General features: G+C 52.6%; 2 protein-coding genes across 2 annotated transcripts; one reads left to right on the top strand and one right to left on the bottom strand.

Annotated features, from left to right (window-relative positions):
* Positions 1–911: 911 nt before the first annotated feature.
* adrb1 (adrenoceptor beta 1) lies at positions 912–4,151 on the top strand. The gene has a single exon (XM_048987672.1). The coding sequence runs from the start codon at positions 2,398–2,400 to the stop codon at positions 3,568–3,570; it is 1,173 nt and encodes a 390-aa protein (XP_048843629.1). The 5' UTR covers positions 912–2,397; the 3' UTR covers positions 3,571–4,151.
* Positions 4,152–6,927: 2,776 nt separating this feature from the next.
* ccdc186 (coiled-coil domain-containing protein 186) lies at positions 6,928–17,044 on the bottom strand. The gene is made up of 16 exons (XM_048987642.1): positions 16,887–17,044; positions 14,206–15,214; positions 13,710–13,836; positions 12,785–12,913; positions 12,426–12,638; positions 12,219–12,338; positions 12,021–12,125; positions 11,828–11,926; positions 11,653–11,739; positions 11,336–11,478; positions 10,928–11,183; positions 10,651–10,840; positions 10,320–10,400; positions 9,785–10,001; positions 8,723–8,942; positions 6,928–8,401 (listed from the first exon to the last, which is right to left on the bottom strand). The coding sequence occupies exons 2-16, from the start codon at positions 15,192–15,194 to the stop codon at positions 8,318–8,320; spliced, it is 3,060 nt and encodes a 1,019-aa protein (XP_048843599.1). The 5' UTR covers positions 15,195–15,214; positions 16,887–17,044; the 3' UTR covers positions 6,928–8,317.
* Positions 17,045–17,862: the final 818 nt, after the last annotated feature.

A 17,862-nucleotide genomic window follows, 5' to 3' on the forward strand; every position in this document is an offset into this window, starting at 1 on the left:
AACCCCTAGAGGAAGCCTGTGCCTGTCTGTCAGTCCTGCCCGGTTTGCCCCCACCTCCGGCAGCTCGGAAAACAGGAAGCTGTCACCGCAAATGATGGAGTGCCTCAGTGCACAGCCAGGGATGCACTGCCAGTGTCAACAAGCAGTGGGGAGTAGGGGGTGCAGCAAGGGCCCCTCCAGGCCGCAAATCCCAAAGCAGCGTGACGTGCTCATGCAGAACCGAGCCACCTGGCCGCCCTTCCCTACAGCATCACGCAGTGGCAGCAGGGTCACATGACCGCTAGTCAGGTGCCCTCACCGTGAGGTGAGAACCGCGGCAGCCTGCTGGACCCCGAGGCCGTGCGGTCAGACAGTGGTTAAGGGGCAGCCTGCTGGACCCCTTACCCCCCCGAGCCTGCGCGGTCGGACCATTGTTAAGGGGCAGCCTACTGGACCGCTTGCTTCCTCCTTCCAAGGCTGTGAGGTCGGACTGCGATTAAGGGGCAGCCTACTGGACTTCTCGCTCCCTCCAAGGCCGTACGGTCGGACTGCGGTTAAGGGGCAGCCTACTGGACTTCTTGCTCCCTCCAAGGCCGTACGGTCGGACTGCGGTTAAGGGGCAGCCTACTGGACTCCTCTTGTGCCTGGTCAGATTGACTTGGCTCCATTGTTATATATACAGTTAGATTTTCACTGGGTCTGTTTTCACAAAGCAGTGGCCATACGCACACAAACTATAGCAATAGCACACCAGACTGTGTATATATCCACTGCATATGAGCGCCACTGAGCCCCAGAGACACATTCCCCATGTGTGTGAACATAGTTGGCCGATTAACCTGGTTCTGAAGTTTCTGAAGTTCTCAAAAGGAGATGCTGGGCTGTAGCCAATGAAAATTGAAAGTGACTCTCAGAGCGCTGAGGCATCCCTTTGAAACCCTCAGTATGTCATATCTGCTCAGGTGAGAAGATGCAGGTGTAGCTTACACTGAGGACAGAAAGAGGGTGTACACCGCATTCCATCAGATTCTCAGGGTATACGGGGGTGCTAGAGATGCCAGTAGAAGGACAGCAGGGCAGGATCTAAGCTGCTACAGTTACTTACATGGGACCTCACTGCGGGTTTTTATACAGAGCGGATCACACAGCTGCCGCGGACCAAACTTAAGATAATGGAGCCTAGACATCATCCGGCAGCCTCCGTCTTTTAAAAGCCACTCTGGACTCGACGCGATGGGGCGATACGCTAATCGCCTCCCAGGCTGAGAGCCAGGCTTTCCTCCCAAGCAATCCCGGGCGTCCGAGAGGCAAACATGCCGTTCGCTGACTGTATGTCTGCGGAAGAATAAGAAGCCTCTTTCTCGGGGACTGGGCCGGTCCCGAACAGCTGGGGTACAACTTAAACCACGGAAAAGTTATCCTCGGTCGATCGGGGGTGTCCGGGCATACGTTTTGAGAGGAAAGCACGATCCCCGGTGCCGGTTTCTGCTTTTCGTTTTCCTTTCATCCTCTTCGTCTTTCTGCCGCTTGGAGCGTCTCCAGTGCATTAAAATGCGCAGCTGCGCAGCTCTGATCTCATTCTCCCCACACAGCAGTCGCAGCCCGGATCTTTCCAAAGACTTCTGGAGGAACTGCGGGTCCGAGAGGGTTTACCTGTAAAACTAAATTAAACCAAAGACGCCCTTGAGTCTGCAGTCAGACCGCGGCGATCACCGGCGGATGCGGCATCGGGTCGATCAAGTGAACAGCGTGCGAGGGATTGCTCCCAAAGTTTAAAGAATAATGACAGGGGCAGGTCAAAAGAAAACAGGTAACTAAAATACGCAGGAGCCCGTCGGATGTTCGGTCCTTTACAAACAACATGTCATAGCAAGAAACGCTCCGTATTCCTAAACTTTTTTTATATTATATTTTTATTAAATTAGGCTGCTGCTATGCCACAAATACCCCACGATGAGTCGCATAGGGAGATGTAAATGAATATTCTAAATGAATGAAATGGTTCCAGAGCAGAAGAAAGAGGAATGTCTGCTCTTCATTCTAATTTTGCACGTATTTTGTTAACTGTACACACACATCGAGAGCAGACATCGAGAGACACCTTATGCGTGCTTGAGCAGTGTGCTTTCTGATCTGGAAACTACAACAGTCTCTATAACAAATATATTTACTTGACAATTTTCCTACGGTGCGTAATCACGCGCGTGCGGTCCTGCCGGGGGTGCCCGCTGCTGGGACATGAGCGCTTATTAACAGGAGGCTCAATTGGTCGCGAAGTGCCATGATGTCACCGCTGCTTTAACGTCTCCCGGACTCCCGGCGGAGTGAGAGAAGCGCCCGCTTGCTCCAGCCCCAGCCGGCGGTGCTCGGGACGGCCGCATTCATGAAGGCGGCTGCATCCGTGCAGCGTGGCTCACCATGGGAGATGGGGCAGCTCATGTCCGGCACGGCAACGGCTCGGGTGAAGCCGGGGAACGGGACGCCGCCTCGCAGTACACTGAAATGACGGAGCAGTGGGTGGTGGGAATGGGGATGCTTCTGGGACTGATCGTGCTCACCATCGTCATTGGGAATATACTTGTGATAGTGGCCATAGCCAAGAACCAGCGGCTCCAAACGCTAACCAACCTGTTCATAGTGTCCCTGGCTTGCGCGGACCTGATCATGGGCTTGCTGGTGGTGCCTTTCGGTGCCGTCCTGGTGGTCACAGACTCTTGGCTCTACGGGTCCTTCTTTTGCGAGTTTTGGATTTCGGTGGACGTCCTTTGCGTTACTGCCAGCATCGAGACGCTCTGCGTCATCGCCATTGACAGGTACCTAGCCATCACCTCTCCCTTCCGGTACCAAAGCTTACTCACTAAAGCCAGGGCAAAGGCCATCGTGTGCGCCGTGTGGGCGATCTCGGCGCTGGTTTCATTCCTCCCCATCCTGAGTCACTGGTCGAGAGATGCCACTGAGACCGCCTGCTACGACAATCCCGAGTGCTGTGACTTTGTCACCAACCCGGCGTACGCGGTCACATCCTCCATAATCTCGTTTTACATTCCGCTCGTGGTGATGATTTTCGTGTATGCCAGAGTGTACAGGGAGGCCAAGAAGCAGCTGGAGAAGATCGGCCGGTGCGAAGGCAGGTTTCTTCACACGTCGGCCAGGAGGAAGCCGTGCAAAATCCTGGCCATAAAAGAGCAAAAGGCGCTGAAGACGCTGGGCATAATCATGGGCACTTTCACGCTCTGCTGGCTGCCCTTCTTCATCGTCAACGTGGCGAGAGTGTTTTGCGCAGAGGTGGTGGACAAAAACCTCTTCGTCTTCCTAAACTGGCTGGGCTACGCGAACTCGGCTTTCAACCCCATTATATACTGCCGGAGTCCGGACTTTCGGAAAGCCTTCAAAAGCCTGCTATGCTGCCCTAGGCAGGCGGACCGGCGGCTCCACGTCAGCTCCTGCGACCTGTCGCGCTGCTCCGGCGGATTCATTAACTCCCTGGACCCCAGCATGATCGGAACCTGGTCGGAGTGCAACGGGCTGGACAGCAGTGACTGCAGCCTGGACAAAAACGGCAAGTCGACGTACCCTGAGTCCGAGTTGTAAGGCCAGAGTCCAGCGTCGACCAGCTCTTGGTTCCCTCTGTCGATGCGCTCCCGGTCCCGTATTTCCGAATTTCGGGAACTCCAGTTCATCAGTGCGGAATTTGCCTAAATGTGATTAATTTATCGCTATACACACCCGACTAATGTACACAGTACTTCTGTAGTTACACCTTCAGTTTGATGGACCGATGTTATGTAACGACCACCAAGAAACTGGCTGTCTTATGTGCAAATTGTACTGATAGCTATTGTTTATATTAAACATTACCATGTACTGTACAGTAGCCAATTTATTTGCTACTTGGTTAAGTGCTCAAAGACACACGAATGTATTGAAAAGGTTAGGCCAAGAGTTTGGATTAAATTAACTTTAACCCGTACATTATTATTTAATAAACTTCCACTTCGGTGTGTAGAGTTCATATATTTTCATCATTACGTTCACCTTTAAATAGAATCTGCTCTAGTATTTGTTTTTAAAGGATAAAAAAAAGAAAATCTGATTATGTCGCTAACCGTATTTGGTAAATTGGCTTTATTACACTATAAGCTTGGTTTAAGAAAATAAAACGCTTGTTTAAACATCAGGGTCATGTGTTCATCTCTGTAGTACCCTTTTTCATGTAAATATTTCTGTTGGCTTCTTGGAAACGGAGGAACGTGTTTTTTCACAGTCGTTTTCTTTTTGTGAAGTAGCGTTTGCGGTAGAAGAAGCTGTCAGTTCATTCAAATGTCACTTAGTACCGTTCGCCAGCACCGCGGCAGCCGGACAGACATCTACCGTGTTTTAAGCCTGAAGTGGAATTTTGTATAATCATCTGCCAGTTAATCAATATGTAATAGGCCTAAACTAGAAAAACTGCGCGTGCGTCTGGGGTTAAATCGGAATCAGACAGCAGGGGGGACCTGCCAGGCTCAGCGAAGGAATGGGGGAGTGAATAACCTGCTCTATCCGTTAGTTTATTATTATATGTATTCATGATCATAATGTTTATTTGTGTTACCTCTAAAAGCAATACAAAAACTAAAAAATGTGATCAAAAGGTTATTTTATTTGATATAGGTATTGTCCTATCACTATCGCGTAACTACATTGTACTTGAATTTTCTGAAACATAATATGTAAATGAAACTTAAAAATGCATCAAAATTACTTTTAACTACAAGTAATATTGAGTTTATTCATTTGTAATGTCCTAGTGAAATGCAATTTCATGCATTAAAATATCTCACATATTGCTTCTTACACACGTCTTATCTCTGGCAGAGTCTATGCGATAGTAAATTAAGTTTTGGCAGCAGTACCATAAGTGAAACATGTCAAAATGCAAAAACACGGACAGAAATCTAGGCGCCATGTAAGAATACTCGAGAATATGTCACTCGAGAAATTAATGCCTGGCGAGAGCTACTAATGAAAACTGATATTAAAGTTGATGAAAAGACATGATTTATAGCGTAAAACTGACCTTTTATTAACCAATCACTCTTTTACTAAATTTTGGGACTTTAAGAAAAAAAGTTTAATATTGAAAGAGGCGATTTGGGAGTGAGGAGGCGGAGCTGCGCTCGGTCGAGGTGTGATTTGGGCGTGAGGAGGCGTAGCTGCGCTCGGGCGAGGTGCTTGTATGATCTGCTTTTATAATAATCTTATTCAGATTTCACATGTACGCCTATTTGTTTGTTTGGTCTTTGAGATTACATTTCTACCAGGGAATTTATTTTAAGTAATTGTCCTGTTTATCTATCACTTCCCCCTGAAACGAAAGGGACTTATAAAGAGTTGCCCACTGCTGCTATCACTCAACGTTTCTGAGCCGTCTGAGATTTTTCATTGCTGGCTGCCCTGAGTAGATGGCCCGTACGTCCTGAGAGGTACAGGGAAACATGGCGGGTTGCACTGGGAGTCATACACTGGGACTGGATCTCCAGCCGTGGTTTGCCAAGTGTTCCTTTAGGAAGAAAACAGCCTAAGTGCAGATGAACCATTCCTGGAAATGAAAATAAGAGGGTCATCAGTCTCCCAGAAACCCCTTACTGAGGAAGCAGAATGTGGCCTCAGTCTGTTTATTCGGCCACTGGGCTGCTGTAACAAGGGTGACACTCCCAGGGGGCCACAGCACACCTCGTACTGGGAATCTCATCCCAGGAATCTCATCCCAGGCAGCCCCTTCGCAGTAAATGCTCTGCATCATGGTTCCTCTTACTGAGCAACTGTCCTGGGGGGTGCCTAGTCGGGGTGGCGTGGGGGCAGGGCCAGCTGACCACCTTTAACTGTGCTCTCATGGGATAGTACTTTTAGATTAAGTCAATGAGGCAGTGATCTGGGTGGGGGGGGGGGGGGGCAGAAATAGGGGCTACCATGTGCCCCCATCTGTTGAAAGATGACCAGTTGTTGTGACACAGAAATATTTCTCCCTCCCTTACAGGTGGAGAGAATGTGACAGTGTGATTTCACAGAATGTAAGTGTTTATCTGCGTCACACTGCACAAAGTCTGTAGGGCTTTTGGGTAAAAACGGGGTGACCCCCGCCCCCCCCCCCAACTGCCAGCTGCTACACCTGCTGTCCCAGACGCCTCCTCTTCTCGCGACACTCACTGCCCTGGTGCCATGAACTGGATCTTTATGGCTCATTCTGCAGTACATCCCGTCCCATGCACACAAGAAGCCAGTGTGATGTAGGATGATCCACATTCAACGGCCCCACCGCTCCCGCTGGGGGTGGGGGCAGGGGGGGGATTCAGTTATAATGGCTTACTAGCTAATGCCGGAGTTTCCACTGCAAATTGTTATCAGTTTCATAGAAGTTATTAAAGAGCCAATGTCATTTGCATGGCAAACGCAGGAGGTTGAAGTTCACCCCAAGATACAGCGATACCCACGATGACTTCTCACTACAGACAGGGCTCTTCTTACAGGCAGCTAAGAGCTGCTCTTAATTTAGTGCTGGCAAATTTGATTGAGGGCATCACACACAGCAAAGTTGTACCATCATATTGACAACAATTGATCTAATTAAACTTAATAAACTGCCACAGAATGATGTTCATCAGCAACCGTACCGACAGGCGAAGGCTCTGCGCGCCCGTGGGCCCCCGGGAGATCGGTGACAGCCCCCGTACCGACAGGCGAAGGCTCTGCGTGTCCGTGGGCAGTGATGGGTGAGGCCTGCATGACTGCAGATGTGCCATGCGGTGTGTGCGAGCAGATATTGTTCCCCAACTAGCTGCAGTTATTCTGTACATCACTAAATGGTCAGCAAACTAAATGATGAAAGACACCGTATAACAGATGACTGTGTGTATGAGCCAAAGGTCGCGTCTGTAAGCTGTGCCACATCTGTACAGCATCGGCCTGTTTGTTCTTATAGGCGGAAAAAACACCATACGCCTGTTTTATTTTCTGTAATTGCCATATATACAGATAGAATATAGAATAATTAAAAACACAGCCAATTTACAGTATTTATCTACAAATGCATATTCAATTTTCCATTTAAGGGAAAGAAAACAGAAGGGATCCAATGAAGGAGAGAACAGGAGGACCTGCAAGACGAGCAGAAGACTGCAGGGGAGCCGTGCTGAGCCTGAGGGGGCAGGGGGGGCTGCGTTTGGGGGGGAGGCAGGGATCAGGGAACGCAGGGTAGAGGCTGAAGGGGTTAGAGAGGGCTGGGTGTAAGGGGGTCAGTCAGAACCTGGGGGGGTGAGGGAGGACTGGGTGTAGGGTGGGGGCATGAGAGAGAGCTGGAGATGGCAAGCATCAGAACATCAGTCCAGTGCTGCCAGTGACGTGCTGCCAGTGACGCACACGGCCTGTGACCCCCCAGCCCAGCCGCGTCTCCATGAACGTCACATCTGACCCACTGGACACATTCCCATGTCACTTTCCATACAAACCAGGCCGCCAGCCAACAGTGAGACCCCGCCCCCATTTCCCATCAGCCCGTGCTTCCTCTCATGCTGGATGTAACAGTGAGTGGGGGACAACAGGCATCACTCTCTGTGGGGCCAGGAAGGTGCAAAGGTCAAGGGCACAGTAAGAGGGCGTGTCTAACACAAAGGTCAGGGGCACAGCCTACGTGCTTAGGGAGTGTGTGGCAACACAGACAGACAAGCACATAGACGGAGGGGCACAATAGCAGGTACACACACAGACACAGACACGCACACACAGACACAGACACGCACACACAGACACAGACACGCACACAAACAGACACACACACAGACACGCACACAGACACGCACACAGACACGCACACAGACACGCACACACAGACACACAAACACAGACACACAAACACACACACACACACACACAGACACACAGTGTTTAGACTCTAAATCACATGCCACTCTTCCTGTAACAGAAGGAATCAAACTCAAATGAAGCTGAATATAAATAACTTCAGCTTAAACTGGCCAGCGCTTAAACCGAGCAGGGGGGCTGGGGACGTTGGTGGGCGGGGGGGTCCATGCCAGCCAGCCCCCCCGATTAGGACCACGTGGCCCCCTGGAGGATGCCGGTGAGAGTGCCAGGTTCAAAGGGCGCCTTTGTTAGTCTGGTTTATTTCAGGAATCTTCATACAGCGGCTGGAAGTGGCGCGTGCAGGGCCAGGCTGGTGGTGTCCTGAACTCCCCTCTCGGCCCCCTCACTTGGGTTACTGCTCAGGGCCGCCATCTCTCACTGCGCCCACCTGTAGTAGCGGGGGCCGCACACCTCCTGACGGGCCTGCTTCCCAGTGATGTCATTTCCTCTTGAGCCGGTCTTCCAGCTCATGTTGCCGTTTAATGAGTCTCTCGATTTCTGCTCCCAACGTCTGCAGGTTCTCCTGTAGAGTCACCGGTCACATGAAAGCCATGCATTATTACTTTATGGACACGTCTAGCAAGTTGAAAACTGTAAAAACAGCGTGCACCCACCCCGCGACCCACTAATCAAAGCCTGATTAATGAAACAGGCGGATCATTCCTCTGGAACTGGAGCACTGCATACGGCTGTCTGGCGTTACGGGCTGATCCCCCGCCTGAGCCGCTAATCCAGGGAATCCGGACACGCTAACATGCTAACGCGCCGACGCGTCAACGTGCATGCTCTGCACACTCGACACGGAGCCACTGGCATTCGGAGCACCCGAGAGAGCCCCTCGCACCTTCAGGGTGATGTTCTTCAATAGCGTGTCTTCCAGCAGCGCCTGCAGCTTGCGGTTGATCTCCAGCGACAGCTCAAGCGTCAGCCCGCTGTCGGCCGGATGCGACGTGTACAGGGAGGCCATGATGCCGCCCCTGCGGCTCAGGTGGGCCTTGTTAAAGTCCGATGCTTCTGATGAAAGGGCGCCTGACTCCTCGCGCAGCACATAACTCTGGATAATTCTGCAGGGAGGGGGAGCGTTTACAAAGAACCATTACATTCACGGTTACCCTTCAGGCACACCACAAGCAACACCCCCATCGCAAGCCGATTATGGTACAGTCCTAAAAATTAATTTCTTATAACCCAGTATCACATCAAGGCCACACGGTCAACTGTGTGAGTGTGTCTGTCTGTCCATCTATCCCTATTTACAGCAAAATCATAGGGCTAACATGTCAGTCTTGTCACTGTGATAATTACAGAAACTATAGCAGTCTATAGCAGTGAGAGATAAGCACGCATGCGCGCACGCACACACACACACTTACCTTTATCAGCTCTTGGGTCACATGGGACCCCAGTCCCGCAGAACGCATTACAAAAAGAACAAATACAAATCATAAATGAGAGACGCCCTCTGTGGAGGATGCGGCCTGTTTCTCTCTGGCAGACTCCCTGGGTCACATGACCTACAGGCCGCACCCTGCCGCCACACCGAGATGGCTGCCAATCATAGTGCCGCTAAGCCACCCAGTAGCCAACCTTGCTAGCAAGAGCTGCTTTGGCACCTTGAATTTCTTCTGAACTTTAATTCCTCTGGGCTTCCCAGTGCCCTGAGATTTACTAATCAGACTGGCCTTTGGAGAAGCTCCACACAAACCCCAGGAGATCAGGCCAGAGGATGGGCTCAGAGATAAAGGAAAGCATGGGGGAGAGGGAGGAGGAGATGCAAGCTGGGGTGGGGTTAGGGGGAGCGGTTAAGGGAGTGGGCAGGGCTAGGGGGCAGGGTTAGGGCGAGGAAGGGTGGGGTGCGGGGGAGAGGGGCCAGGTGGTGCGAGTGAAGGCTGGCTGCCTCACTCACTTGGTCTTCTTGCGGATTTCCTCCACAAGCTGCTTGATGTGGTCCTCCATGAACTCGATCTTCTCGTTCTTACGGGCGAGGGCTTTCTGCAGGCGCACTATGCGCTCAACCAGCACAGTCTTGTCTACCTCGGGGAAGCTGTCCGTCCGCATGGTGCCTGTACTGCTCTCCGGGGAGCGCTCGTCCGGACCGCCACTGCTGCGTGCGTTCAGAGAACCTGGGCCAAGGAACAGTGTGACAAACACAAACTCATCCATCTGGGGAAGCCGTCACCTAGATCTACTGCCGAAATGTTTCTCCAAAACCTGCAGGACCTCCATCTGCGAGGAATGAACCTTCAAAGGTTTCTTCCTTTGGGTCGTGGCGTTGCAGGTTCTGGTGGGTTTTCGACCCCTTACTCAGGCTCTTATTGTTTTGTTAAATGTAACAGGTCGTTTTAGCAATGTCACCAATGAAAGAGCCTAGAGCTCCCTCTGCTGGCAAATATTAATACAAGGCGCTACAGCGTGTCCAGCAGGTGGGGTCCGAGCCGTACCTGAGGAGCTGGAGCGGCTGCCCATGCTGTTGGCCTCCCGGTCACAGGCTCCGTTCTCCACCTGCTCCAGCTTCTTCCTGGCTGTTGGGACAGATGCACCTACCTTAGGTAAAGGTGGAGGAGCCTGGCCTAGAGGAGCAGTGGCATGGTTGCACGACGGAGGCTGTTTGTGCCTCCTATGCATCTCTTAAAACTCCTTACACATGTATCATGGAGAACAAACCACAAACCCAAAAAGCACTTGGAAACAGAGCCTTCAGTCAGCTCTGCTTGCAGGCCTGGGCTCTGTGGTTTGATGCCCCCGGCCGGGGTGGGGGGGCGCGGTGCCTACCCTGGCCCAGCTGCTTGGTGAGGTCCTTCACATTGGCTGCGTGTTTCCTCTTCTGCGTCGTGAGCTCATCTCCCAGCTCGTCCACGCGTGTCTGCAGCTGCGCAGTGTCTGTCTGCAGCGCGGCCCGCTGTGCCTGCAGGGTCTGCACTTCGTCTACCCGCTGCTGCCGCTCCTGCTGCAGCCACTGCGTCTGCAACGCACATGGAGGCACGTGTGACGGATCTGAGGAGGGGCGGCAGCGGCGAAGAAGATACCAGGCCGCAACGTAGGGACTCACCAGCTCAGCGACGGCGCCCTCTCTCTCCTGCAGTCGACCCTGCAGCTCCTGGGAGTCCATGCCCATGTGGTCCAGCTGGGCCTGCAGGGCATTGCCCTCGGACTGCAGCTGGGCGTTTTTACTGGTCAGCTTCTCAGTGAAGCCCAGAAGCTCCCCCTCTCGGATACGGCTCCCCTGGATGTCGCTGTGCAGGTCGGCGATCAGCCCATTCAGGTTGTCCACCTCCTCCTTCAGGGACCGTATCTCCTGCTCGTCTCTGCGTGGTGGGAGGGGGTGTCGTGATGGGTTTATGTTGAGGCCGCTCCCAATGCTTTTGGTATTCCGCAAAATTCCCAGCCCATCTGGCCCCATCCCCTCCCCGCTCGGAACTCTGACGCTCTCCCTGTCCCGTTTGCCCCCACCCCTAACCTGTGCCGCTGGTCCTCCAACTGCTGCACGATGCCCAGCTGCTCCTTCTGGCTCTGGATCTGGGCCTTCTGCCGGTTGATGATCTCCCTGTAGTTGCTGAGTTCCTCTTCTGTACGCGGTCGTTCCTCCTCGAGGCACCTCACCTGTGAAATGGGGAGACGGCAAGATGAGAGAGAGAGAGAGAGAGAGAGAGAGAGAGAGAGAGCGAGAGAGCGCGAGGGAGAGAGGGGGAGGAGAGAGAGAGAGAGAGAGAGAGAGAGAGAGAGAGAGAGCGAGAGAGAGAGAGGGGGCGGACTGGGTAAGCAGAAGGAACAAACCTTAGTCCTCAAGGTCTCAAGCTCGTCCATTCCTTCCTGGAACGTTCTCTTGAGGTCCTCCAGCTCCTTCATTTTGGCACGATGCACCTGCCACAGGGGCGGGAGGGTTAAACATGTGCAGCCCGACTCACTCCTCCTCACACCCTCTTGGCCAACGGAGGAGGCCCTTCACTACCTCCAGCTGATCTGTCTGCTCCTGCCGCTGTTTCTCCAGCTCGCCTCGAGTCTCGCGCAGCTTGGCATCCAGCTCGTTGGACTTGATCTCCTCTGACTCCTAGTCACACAGAAGGACATGGGTCAGTCAGAGGACGTCTGACCGAAAGACAGGGGAGCCGCGGCCCTGCAGTCAGAAATTGGCAGACGCCTGCCTGGTAGGTCTTAATCATGTCCTGGCAGTTCTTGCGGATCTGGTCGGCCTCCTCCTTGGCCTGGGTCAGCCTGGATGTAGTTTCCCGCAGCTTGTCCTTGGTTTCCTGCACTCGCAGGAAGGGGAGCGATATCAGATGGATGCATGAGACTCCCCCACAGACCCACCCAGGCTGTGCTCCTCTCCACTCCGTTCTCACCCTATGGGCGTCCAACTCGCTCTTCAGCTTGTTCTGTGCCCACTTGACCTTGATGATGTGGGAGTTGATCTCCTCCTTCATTTTCTCCAGCTCCCGGGTGAGCCTGGTCGCCTCGCCTTCCTAGTGAGGGAGGGGCAAGCAGATCAGATCAAGCCAACGGAAACACCCCAGACGGCCAGAGTAGCCACCGGGGGGCCATGGGCTCACTTTGGCCTCCAGCAGCTGCTGTAGCCGGCCCTTGTCCTGGGCCAGCTGGTTCCCCCGCAGGGCCTGCTTCTCCACCTCCCTGCTGGCCTCCCGGAGCCGGCGCTCCAGCTGTTCCTTGTCCCTGCGCAGGTCCAGCGCCTCCTTTTCCCCTCTCACATACTTCATCACCATGGCCTCTTTCTCTTGCCGAGCCTCCTCACACTTTCTGCTGGCCTGAGTGCATGAGATTAGTTAAGGGGCATATGGGGCATGCTGAGATAGGGGCTTGGGGGGGACAGGGGCGATGCTGGGTTAGGGGCTTGGGGGGGACAGGGGCGATGCTGGGTTAGGGGCTTAGGGGGGGGGAGCAGGCTAGGTACCTGCTCCAGCCGGTGGGATGTGTCATGCTGCATCTGCCGCATGGCTGCCTTGGCAGATGCCTCCTGCTGCATCAGCTTGTCCTTAGAGGTCCGCAGCTCCCTTCCCAGCTCCTCGGTCCGGGCCTCCATCTGCAGGGGCGGGAAGGGACAGCTGTGGCGGCACACCCAGGCAGGCAGGCATGCGGCACGGCCTGTCCGAGCGGTACGGCGGGAGGGTCGCAGATCAGGAACCACAGCAATGTGGCTTTAGCTTTAACAATGGCAAGTACTTCCGCAAAGCGGCCGGAGGGGGGGGGGGGCAGGGAGTGGGTGTAGCATTAACAACGGCAGCCACTTCCGCAAAGCGGGCGGGGGCCCATCACCTTTGAAACGTGCTGACGTACTAAAAATCTCCTGTTCTTCCTGTTACTCTGGTTCCTCAGATTTACACTGGTTGCCAGTCACACTCGGAATCAGGTATAATAGTGATACTTATCACCTACAAAGCTCTTCATAGACTTGCCCCTTGCTGTCAGTCAGACCGCCTTCTTCCCTACAAGCCGCATTGTACATTACGATGTTCAGGTTCCGGATTCCTCATAGCACGTAGGGTTAGATTATCTTCTATGGGTGGCAAGGCATCTAGCGTTGAAACCCTGAAATGCACTGCCACAGAATGTGCAATCTATTTAGGATTTTAAGCAGCAGTTAGAAGCATATCTGTTTCAGGAATGTTGTAATACATCATCCAGTGGGTAAAGTTAATCTTTGTTTTGGGTGATGATCTTGTATGGCTTCCTTTATGTATGCATTGTAATAATAATGATGATAATAACAATGGCAGCCACTTCCTCAAAGGGGAGAGGCTTTACCTAAAACACCACAGCCCCCCCCCCAGCCAGAGCGCATCCTCGCACCCCCCCACACCTGGCTGGCCCACCCCCACCTTCTGGATGGTGTCTAGATGCTGCCGCTCTGCCTCCATCCTCCGCTTCAGCTCCTCCTTCATCCCATCTTTCTCTGAGCAGATTCCCAGGATCAGATCCTGGTGCCGCCGATTTTCCTCCAGCAGCCTATGGGGGGGGGGGGGGGGGGCATTAATCCCATCCCTCTCACAACAAGTCCCCAGAGTCATGTGACCACTAACGAGAACAATCAGCAGTATCACATGAGTATCACACCCTCCTTAGGGACACACACAGGCTTCCCTGCGATGACCTGCAGCTGCTACACAGTGTCACTCATTCTGCACAGATTCAGAGGACTGTCAACCTTCCAGCCCATCAACAGAAGCTGAGTAAAATCAGATTACGGATGGCTATGTACTCCCCCCATACCCAAAAATAACAAGGGGGCCGCAGAAGGTAGGGTAGGCTAGCAGAGAAACAGCCCTGACGCGTCAGAGGACCAGTGACTGGGGGACAATGGGGGGGGCCTCTCACCTCTGAATGGCCTTCTCCTGCTGCGAGTATTTGTACTGGAAACACTTTTCGAAGGCCGTCGCCGATCTCTGGCTGTTCTGCGGCCCATTGGGGGCACCAGGGGTGTCGCCCGAGAAGCGGCAATCAAGCAGCTCGGATTCCAGCTCATCCAGCAGGGACTCATGGGATAACGTACGCTGGATCTCTGACATCAGCTTCCGGCTGCAATCCGTGTCATAGGGGCTGGCGGCCTCGGGGGGTCCAGGGCCCATGTGTGATGCCGGTGTGCCTGGCAGCTCCAGGGCCTCTTCAGCTGGTGGCGTCAGGGGCGGAGAGTCAGATGCCTCTGTGGGCGTGGCCACGGCCAGGAGTGGGTCATGGCTGTCAACCACAGGCACCTCTGTGGGCGTGGCCACGGCCAGGAGTGGGTCATGGCTGTCAACCACAGGCACCTCTGTGGGCGTGGCCACGGCCAGGAGTGGGTCATGGCTGTCAACCACAGGCACCTCTGTGGGCGTGGCCACGGCCAGGAGTGGGTCATGGCTGTCAACCACAGGCACCTCTGTGGGCGGGGCCACAGTTCGGGGCGGGTCATCGCTGTCATTCACAGATGCCTCTGTGGGCGGGGCCACAGTTCGGGGCGGGTCATCGCTGTCATTCACAGATGCCTCTGTGGGCGGGGCCACAGTTCGGGGCGGGTCATCGCTGTCATCCACAGATCCCTCTGTGGGCGGGGCCACAGTTCGGGGCGGGTCATCGCTGTCATTCACAGGCGCCGCTCCACTTGTGCCAGGAGGAGGCAGGTCTGTCTGGTTCTCCTGGACAGACTCATCTTCTGGTGGGGTCAAACAGCCCCCTTTCTCCTGGGAGGGCTCTCCTCCTGCTATGCCCCCTCCTCCTTCAGTCTGATCACAGCCCAGGCTGCTCCAGTCCTGGCCCTGCCCCTCTGCTGAGCCCTCTGGCAGGGCCCTCTCCTCCAGTCTCCCACAGGGGACATCCTTCTGCTCCATACTCTTCCTCGCTTCCCAACCTGTCAAAACACTGTTTCATTTATCTGGCTACCAAACTTTCTGTCCTGCAGGTATGAGGACCACAGTCCTGAATGTTCCAGCGGAGACCTGGCCAGGTTCTGCTAGGGAAGATGCTGTGGGGTAACAGATCCTGCGTTTACTCTCACACGGGTGTGGCGGGTGTTATAATGCAGGGGAAAGAGCTGAGAGTACAGATCAAGGTGAAGAACTGGCATAACCACACCAGGCTCTAAAGATCAAGGTGAAGAACTGGTATAACCACACCAGGGTCTAAAGATCAAGGTGAAGAACTGGTATAACCACATCTGGCTCTTTTCACTTTTCTTGGAAACAAAGCACAGGAAGTCGTTATCACTGGCTAATTAAAGCTATAAAATCTGCTACCCAGTAAAGCGGTAAATATAAGCTGCAGTTAATTTTACTGGTTTTAACCATGAAACAAACAGAATTTTAGATCAAAATAGTTTCTGAGTTGTCATTCCTTCCAGGACAAACATACTTGACACACACAAAAAACACTGAGTGTCACATGACTAATGGATCCCACAGAAACACACAAAGTGACAGCAGAGAGCAAGGCCAGCATGGGGCCAGGGAGGCGTCACACAGCAGTAACAGGTTCACTAAGATGCCTCTGCATCTGCTACTACGTTAGTTTCCTTATTCAGGGTAATTATCACCACGCTAGCAGAGTGTCAGGGCCACTCACAGCCTCACTGTAGGACGCGGAGAGCTCAAAGTGCAGCATCTAATTTAAATTAAAAATTAGCTAGTGCCAGCACAACAGATAGGAGCAGCACTGCCTGAGTACATCAGTCCAAGGTGAAAAAGCCCAGATGGCAAAAAAAGCAAAGCACAGTGTCTTAAAGCTGCTCCCAGGGCTTCAAACCCACAATGAATATGAAAGTCACCAGCTAGGTGGTGGGCAGGTATTGAAGGGGACACCACCCATGTCCTAGTGACACACGCTCTCTCTAAATCACAGTGCACCTTCAGCTGGTAGAGCTGTGGTCATGGAAATAGCACAGCTATTGAGGCATTTTTCTGTGCTTTACTACAGTGAAATAAACTGTGTCTACCAAGTAAACTTTAGGAAATATTTTGGTATCTGTTAACAGAAATCTTTTTGTAAATATACACATAAAACAAACCAATCAAGTATCATCAGCTAGAGACCATGTTCATAGACTACCTGCGCCAAATACTGCAGCGACATTAGCCGGGACAAGAAGAAGTGAGCAGGGGAACCCCCCCGCTCCGACAACTCTGATACTTTAAAGTCCCTGGGTGCGGACTTAAGCGCATTAAACACCGCAGCGCGGCTCACGGAGCCGGCACGAGTTGTACTAAGTCTGCCTGGTCATACAGTGCTGGGGGAGGGGGAATACCAGGTACCGAGGACAGGTATGTACCGGCCTGTCTGATCAGGAATTGAGGGAGCGAAATGTTAAATATGGGCATCCCCACACTGACAGCTACAGGGGCGTGTAACCAGAGCGGCCGGAGGCGGTACAGGAGGGGTACGGGGGGGATCGGGAAGCGAGAGAAGCCGTGTGGGGGAGTCTGTCAGGCTTCAGCTGCCGCCGTAGCCACTGTGCCTACGGCCAAATGTCAACAGCGCGTAGGCCGAATACGACCGGTCCCCGCAAGCAATAATATAAAGACACTCACCGCTTCAGGGCTGACACGACACCCAGCTCCACCGCAGACTACATATGGAGCACATTAGCGCTTTTCTCGGCTCTTCAGCCTCAGTTTCAGTCGCTCCGAGGTGACACATCAACAAAGATGGCGACCGCAACGCGAATGGTTGGTGGCCATTCAGCCAATGGGAGCCTCGCGCCCTAATGACGTCACTGACAGAAACCGCAACCTCGCCGAGGCCGACCGGACGAAGCGCTCTGGCCAATGGGTGGCCACGTGTGCTGAGCCGACCTATGAGCAATGAGTGTCGCACTAACGTTACTGACAATTAAAGTGCATACTACAGCCTCCGTAACAAGTGGGGAAATGAGAGTGTAAAAAGAAGTCAGGGAAGTTGGTATATAGGTAGCTGTGTCTATAACACAAGTAGGATAGTTTAGCATATATATATATATATATATATATATATATATATATATATATATATACATACACACACACAGTGGTCGTTACTCAAGACTGTTTTCCCATAAGAAATAATGGAAATAACCATAACGTGTTCCTAACCTCTCAAAACACCCCTTACTTAAGCTTTTCATGATAAAACAGGGTTGTATAATGTGCGCCATGAAACCCAGTTCTCACTTTAAAATTGTGAAGCCACCCCTTACTGTGCAGAAATGTTTCATCATTATCACTCGTTGATGGCGTATCCTTTGCGATATCTGCATTTATAGCTCTAGCTTTTCCACAAATTATAGGCTCAGATAGGCTATCACCTGCCTTTCGTTTATCCACACTAATAGCCTTCCTACCTCGTCTAACTCAGTTGTTCGCGACTTACTAATTTGAGTAACACCTTTAGCAACACTAGCTTCCTTATACAAATCTTTTTTCTTTGTTAGATTTTCGAGATGGTGGATTTTAACATGCCGTACGTATTAGCGAAATCGGTCACACGAACCCCACCATCATATTTGTGCACAATTTCCTTTTTATATTA

Source organism: Brienomyrus brachyistius, chromosome 20 (assembly GCF_023856365.1).
Source record: "Brienomyrus brachyistius isolate T26 chromosome 20, BBRACH_0.4, whole genome shotgun sequence".
Lineage (NCBI taxonomy): Eukaryota > Metazoa > Chordata > Actinopteri > Osteoglossiformes > Mormyridae > Brienomyrus > Brienomyrus brachyistius.